This window comes from Cupressus sempervirens, chromosome 4 (assembly GCF_028749045.1).
Source record: "Cupressus sempervirens isolate cs-2001-9-10 chromosome 4, ASM2874904v1, whole genome shotgun sequence".
Lineage (NCBI taxonomy): Eukaryota > Viridiplantae > Streptophyta > Pinopsida > Cupressales > Cupressaceae > Cupressus > Cupressus sempervirens.
Genome location: NC_143121.1, coordinates 241265115 through 241272838, shown reverse-complemented (window position 1 = coordinate 241272838; position 7724 = coordinate 241265115). Strand labels below are relative to the sequence as shown.

The 7724-nt window shown below is 36.3% G+C and overlaps 1 protein-coding gene across 1 annotated transcript; it reads right to left on the bottom strand.

The window, feature by feature from the left end:
• Window positions 1-482: 482 nt before the first annotated feature.
• On the bottom strand, window positions 483-6881 carry LOC149560902 (TMV resistance protein N-like). Its single transcript, XM_089824879.1, has 5 exons — window positions 5819-6881; window positions 3978-5145; window positions 3342-3626; window positions 1832-3172; window positions 483-1350 (listed from the first exon to the last, which is right to left on the bottom strand). The coding sequence occupies exons 1-5, from the start codon at window positions 6307-6309 to the stop codon at window positions 844-846; spliced, it is 3792 nt and encodes a 1263-aa protein (XP_089681005.1). The 5' UTR covers window positions 6310-6881; the 3' UTR covers window positions 483-843.
• Window positions 6882-7724: the final 843 nt, after the last annotated feature.

Here is a 7724-nt window from a genome sequence, read left to right as displayed (position 1 = left end):
GGAAGCATGGTTGCACATGAGTTCAATATCAATTATAAACCTGATTCAAAACTCCATGTTATGCCATTGAATTTTATAATTGCTGATACAGTCAAGTACAAATATTAATTGTTTAGACGGGCTTGAAAGATTCTTTACCACTTCCACATGGTAGGCAGGGACTGGAGCTGCTCGCGCAACCCTTGCTTATTGATTAGTTACAAACAAATGATATAAACTATGTTCATTTTGCAATTTATATCAATTAGAATGTGAGCTTTGAATTAACTTTAGCAATAACATTGCTGAGGAACTGGAACAATCATCAACTACAAATTATTATTTCATGCACAAAACAGATCTCACACTAACCTTATTCATAATTGGGAAAATAAGCAGATAAGGTTCATCCTACAGAAACTGAGACTAATTGATAATAATTGCAGTATATAGAATAGAACAAAAATATCTTTTTATGATAAACCAGACATGTAGGATCTATGTGATAGAAAATAATTTATTTGATATTTATATGCAATTTACAATAGTTGTTTTGTCCACTGTATGTGCAAAATGTATCTGAAACCCATATAATTTTTTCGATGTTTCAGAAGGCACATTCTATGCAGCACTTGTTGAACAAGCAATGTGAATTATTTTATTGACTTAATTGCAGTTGCTCATATATGACACTGCAATATCACATATATGTAATATAGGATCTAGCTAACTTGATTCTTGCTTGTGATTCAAAATATCTATGGATACCATGCTTTAGGCTACTTATTAAAAAGAAAACAACTCTATTAAAACTGAGCCTCATTGACTGGAACAGTACACAGAAAAGATTTTCCAGCTCCAGTTTTATTCCTCATCTTCAAAGGCTAGATTCTCAGAAAAATCTTCCATTAACATTGTCAAATCCTTTCCCAAGCTCTCCAGTATTTGGTCTTCTCTTTTCCCATCTTCTCCTTCAGAGAAGAATTGTATTCCACCACTTCTAATTAACGTTCTTTCATCATCTCTGTCTACCTTGGCCCGGATGACATCTCCACTCTGCACCATCATAACCATGGGGTGATTTTTACGCAAGATGTGCACAAAAATCTGATCTCCCTCCACAGTTTTTGAGTGGTTAACAAGCCTCGTATTGAAAATCTCCTTGTAATCTCTCAAAGTGCCTAGTTCCACACCAACTGAACCAATCCTGCCCTTGAACCTCACCACAAAGCATAATATAATTCCCGAACATTGCTCATTGCTGTCCAATGTAACATAGAGTAAATCATCACCATTAGTTTCCATCTTCTTTTCTAAGCACTCTGGTATCTCATTTGCTGAAAAACTGAGTAACTCTAGACAATGTGTTTCCTGTAATTCCAATAAAAGATTACGGTGATTAGCATACAAGGCAATTTCAAATTTTGAAAATGTTAATAGTCTGTCTCAGCTGCATTTTGATCACGATGGATCTCATAACTTTGTACTTATGGACATGGAAGCTTAATTAATAGACAAAAAAGTAGTGTGTGGTAAGGTACCTACTTTCCATGTTCGATACCCAAGTTGGATTCCTGGATGTATTGTGTTTAATTCTTAAATTTCCAATGTTGGACATGAGACATCCCAACTTGTATGTGGGGTGCTTGTTCCATAAATCCGTTGGGTTTAGCTTAAACTAATGAAACTATCTATATAACCATGTGTCTTGGATCATTTTACCCATGTTTATAGGGGGTTTTACTGATGAATTTTTTTAAGGAGTGCATTGATCTTTCTTTCAGTCTAACAACTGCACTACGAGTGGTCCTATATTTGATAATCATTAGATTATGGGGAAAATGATAGTCACCTTAATTAATTGGCGGGGTTTCAATATTGAGCTTCCTGAGCCAGCCAATCTGCAACCTTTAACATGCACTCTTCTTAAGGATTTCAGCCCTTCCATTCCTTGGATACGCTTAACATTCCTACATTCTGATATTGAGAGCTCTTGCAATGACTGCAAGGACCCAAGGTCAGGCAATTCAACAAGTTCCCTGCAGTTATGTATCCTCAAAAGCTTTAGCCTCTTCATGTTTTGCATGTTAGAGATCATCTTTAGGCCCAAGCAATCTTGAATATGCACTTCAATGAGCTCCTTCGGAAGATGTGAAAGTTCTGAAATTTCTGTGCAGTGATATAGGTAGAGTTTGCTTAGTCGCAAAAGTGTACCAACAGTTGGTGGCAAAGAGGTCATTTTGTATGATTTAAGATGGAGAATTTCTAATAATGAAAAATCTCCAATGCGTTGTGGTAGAGGACAACCACTCGCTTTTAGATGTTTCAAGGAAGTAAGTCTTGAAAAGCTAGGTGGAAGACAAGATAGGCTGTAGGTTTCTTCCATTTCTAGAATCTTTAAGCAAGAAAGATTCCCTATGCTCTGTGGAAGTTCACATAGATTGTAGCATTCACTGAGTAACAGTTCTTCTAAACTGACTAGATTTCCTAACTCCTCTGGCAGTCGAAACAAAGAAGTGCAGTGGTTCAGGTTCAGATGATGTAAACAATTAAGTTGGCCTACTGATATAGGCAAGCTCCATATTGCACCACAATTACTTAGAACCAACCTTTCCATGCAAACAAGATCTCCTAGCTCTGCTCCTAAGCTAATTCTTTTGCAACCAGTCAAATCCAACCGGCATAAGCTTTCAAGTTCATAGACTGAGCCAGGTAGAGTCTGTAAGCTAGAGCAACCGTGTAAATCCAGATACCTCAAGTGCTTCAACTCTCCAATTGGAGGAAGGCTTCTTAAATCATAGCAGAAACGAAGAGAAAGCTTCTCCAAGCAGGACAACCATCTAAAGGATCTGGGCAAATTCTTCAAGGGCATTCCATCCAATTTGACTTTTTTTAATACTCTTAAATGTTCAAATGAGTCAGGTAACATTCTGATGCTGTGACAATTAGATAGAAACAGCACCTCCAGAGATTTCAGCTTAGTTATGGTTTTAGGAAGTTGGAATAAGTTGCAGCAATTTGACAGATCAAGGTACTTAAGCTTTGTCAGAAATTCAATGGACTCTGGCAGTTTCCTCAACTCCTTACAACCACAGAGCTCCAGTTGTATGAGAGATCTGTGGTTGGCTAAATCAGGAAGGACTTGAAGACTTGTGCAGTAATTTAATTTAAGTACTTTGAGGTTTTTCGGCTCCTGCCAACAAAGAAAACGTATCATTAAGAACGCATCAAGCAGAAATTTCTATAATTTTTTTTTGATATTGTTAAATATTTTTGTAATATTGTTAATCACTGGAAAAAAAGATTAAATGATCAGTTTTCATCTTCAGTCTCTTATACAAAGGTTTTGTTTTTGAAATTACCTCCTTATTGGATGGTTCTGACCACACAACTTCAATGCCTTTGCTGAAGCTTAGATCAAGAACTGCTATTTGTTTCAAATTCCATTCACATGGCAAGCATTTTAGAGGGCAGTTTTCCCATCTTAGCCACTTCAAATCTGGAGGCATTTTTCTATAGTCACCCTCTATAAGAGCTCCATCGAGCCAAAGCAATTGCAAAGTACACATTCTTTGCAAATTATGAGCTTGAAGTTTCACATCTTGTTGAAGGTGGGTAATCATAAGACATCTCACCCTTTCTGTTCCCTGATCAGATTAATATTGATAGAAATCTATTAGAAACTATATTGACGTTGAGTCCTTATATGGAAATAGAAACAACTACTGTCCTATGCAACATGCCAATAAAAACAGTGGGACACTGGAAAGACCAAATACAAAAAAATAAATTAAAAGCACACCTCAAATATCAAAACTGAGTCCTTCTGGATTAAACAGAGTTTTTTCTTATTATCAATATTTTATATCACACTACATGATCTATCATCATTCTTTTGCCCTCTTCATCCTAATGATAGATTCTGTAGTGAGGAAACAGATATAAGGACTAGAAAATATTGGGAGGAAGAATAAAGTAAACAGAATTGAAAGCCCTACCTTTCCTTCCGTTATAACTAGTTCAACCTCTTCTTGCTTCCACAATCTGCTCTGCTTCCCTGGTTCTTGCGACTCTTCTGCTACAATAGCTCGTCCCATATCCCTCAGCTCGCTATGCATTACAAATCTTTCATGCTCGTCTAATTTAATTAGTGATTTCAGCATTAATTTTGTTAGGCCAACATTGGGACACAAATGACTGGCTTCCCAGAAGCTAATCACGCTTTCCCTCTTTCTTCCGATGAATAAGCAAGCCATGTCTAAAAACATTTCCTTCTCTTCAGATTCAAGACCATCATAACAAAGTCTAAGAATGGCATTCTTGCCATGAGAATTTTCTAGTGTTTGAATGGCTTGTTTCCAATGGCTTAAATCTCTATTATACAAATGAGCACCCAGAACTTCAAGTGAAAATGGAAGCCTTTTGCAAATATCCACAGCTTTGTATGACAATTCTTTATAATCTTCTTCAGGTTGATCTCTCATGAAAGCATGCCAGCTAAAAAGTTGAAGAGCATGTTCCATAGCCAGTCCCTGCAATTCATAGACAAAACTTCCATTTTCACTCATTAGTATGTTTGGATCGAGCATTGTTACAAGCACTCTGCTACCTGGTCCAAACCAGTTCCCTCGTAGAACTTCCAACTGCTTCCAGTCATCAACATATTCCAGAATAACAAGGGCCTTGATGGACCTCAAATGTCCCTTCATCAACATCTTTCCATGAACCTCATCATTAACTTTATCCTTGAACTTGACAAGGTCTTTTAAGATCTGGCGCTGCATCTTAGCGACACCATTTGTATTTTGTGCTTTGTGACGGACATCATATACAATGCAGGTAGCATCAAATTTGAGATAAATGTGATTGTGGATGGCCTTTGCAAGAGAGGTTTTTCCAACACCCCCATTTCCATAAATGGCAACTGTGAGAACATTCTCATCAGAATCTGTATTGAGCATTTTTATAACTCTACTCATGTGCTCTTCCATACCCATTAAGATTGTCTTTGAAATTCTAAGTGGTTCATTTCTGATCTCTTGGGGTATTGTATCTGAGGGATCTTCTTCTAAGGGCTGGGGCAAAGCTTCCTCCAGTGGGGTTGCATTTTGATCTAATATCTTGAAAACATCCTGGACTATAAGCTTTACGAGTTGTGCTTCAAACCTGAAAGACAATTGAGTTTGTAAAACAAGATATTGCCAGGTTTTGGTGCAATGATTATTAATATATGTTCCCTGTAACAGTTGAAATCTCTCTTTGAAAATTCAAAATTACTAAAATTCTGTCTAGATTGAGAATCCCCGGGATTTGTGATCTTCAAAGTCACATAAGAGAAAATCTTCACTGTGCATTTGGAAAAGCTGGAAAGATTCTCCATAAATCTGACTGTCATTGATAAATAGAGAAGAAATAATGGTAACCCAAACAACAATGGAGTAAGAGTATTTATTTCCGAGCAGAAGGAAGGATATTGTGTATTAATAAGAGTCAGAAATTTGTGTAGTATACTTCTTTTGAATGCATAACATGAGATTTTACAAAGAGATCTACAGGGCTACTGAGTGAGAAAGACATGTTTATATTTAAAAAAGATTTATCAACAGCACAATAACTTATCTGCAGGTTAAGAAAATTTTCCTGGCAGTTTACTTAAAAATAATGCATCCTAAGGGCTGTATCCTGGCATTTGAAAACTGAGGCTGACCAGCTCAAAACAAATATTACCCAGCTTTCCTACAATTCTTCAGAGTTGCATGAACATAATTGCTTAATGCATTTCCTTCAACAGCCTATATAACTGACAATCTTTAAAAAAATAGGTAGTTAGCTTTCATACCCAGATATATCTTCAGGACACCAGCCAGAGAAGGAGCAAACTTTATGGAGAGCACTTTCCCACTCACTAATTCTTTCGGATGTGTATCTTTGTAATTTCTCCTCAAAAGCTTTTGCAAACGCACCTCTCCAAGGATTCCTTACTTCTGTTGGCTTGACATCATAGAATAAGGGTATGATTTTACCATTTGCTTTGCACATGCGAGCGACCTCCTCCAGGCACCAATGGGACTCAGCAAAATTCTTGGAGAAAATAGGAATTAGAATGTCGCTATTGTCAATTGCCCTATAAATAGTTGAACTGATCTCATCCCCTCTTTTGATTTCATGGCTATCCAGAAATGCATTAACCCCTGCATCTTGTAAGGAAGCATAGAGGTGATCTACAAATGTTCTTCTCACGTCCTCCCCTCTGAAACTTAAGAAAACATGGTATCTCCTTGACGTAGAAGACGGAGTCCTCGGCGAGGGATCATCGTTAGTCAGCGACATGATCTAACAGATTACCGCTTGTTGCAATGCTCTCTTCTCCTTCTGTGATGATTGGGCCTTTATTCTTCCTAAGGCTGGGGTGATCCTAATAAAACACCAAGATGCGTTTCTTTTTTGTACTGAAGAAGCCGAAAATGACCAGCATAGAGGAGACAGCAAGAAAAGGGTCACAGATCAGTTCATGAGAGCAATTATTCTGGCATTGCACTCAAACATTACTGTAGTCAACACTCTAGAATATTGAAAGTAGTTAAAAAGTGGAATCTGGGAGATTCATGGAAACCCACATGCAATGTCAACTAATAATTTGTGCAGGCTCTTGTTCCACCAGATCAGCACATTTTGGAATCTTCGCACTTAAGCAGAAGGCCTTAGAAACACGTAATGTGAAATCGTTGATCACGGGTCTTCGTGATATCTTCAGGCGATGCGATTACGTGCTATAATTTGAATTTTTTTTAGTTGAAACTGTTCTTGCTGAAACTTCTGCGAAGTCTCCAACGAAGGGTGGAGGTACTTGATTAACTTACTTCCGAAATTTAAGCTGGCTCGCCTGCATTTGAAATTATAATAAATTTGAAACAAGAGAAAGGAACGGTCAAATAAGTATTTTATTTTATTAAGCTGTCTTACATATCCAAATGTATGGCAAAGATCGATAGTGTCTGTGTTTGTCATGATGATTTATCTTTCTAGGTAAGATCAGTGGTCAACTGCCAATCGGGTGTAGAATTCGAGAGGGTTTACAAGAATCTAATTTCCGAATCTTGTCACAATTTATTACTGTTAAATTGGATTGGAAAGTTGATATAAAATTGGGGAAGGTTCAAAAGAATTTGGAATTTTGTTTTGCCACATTAATCTAAAATTGCTTATTTGTGTGGCATTTTCAGGATCTGTTATCATTAAATTGGATTAATTTTTTTTTGAAATTTAAAAAAATAAAATAAAAAATTAATGATTGGATTCAAAGTAATATAGGAGGGTGAAAGGGGAAGGTAAAATTAATAGGGATGAATATGAAGTTAAGAATTGTCCATAGTAGTTTTTCACAATCTATTAGAATTCCTTGTTGTATTTTTTTGGGTAGATTGTGTTCCATTTTTTAAAAAACTAGGTAAGATTAGAGGTCAATTGCCAATTGGATATAGAATTGGAGAGGGTTTAAAAGAATCTAATTTTCGAATTTTGTTACAATCTATACCGTTTTTGATAATTTATTACTGTTAAATTGGATTGGAAAGTTGATATAAAATTGGGGAAGGTTCTAAAGAATTTGGAATTTTGTTTTGCCACATTAATCTAAAATTGCTTATTTGTGTGGCATTTTTAGGATCTGTTATCATTAAATTGGATAATTTTTTTTTGCCATTTAAAAATAAAAAATAAAAAATAAATGGTTGGATTCAAAAAAA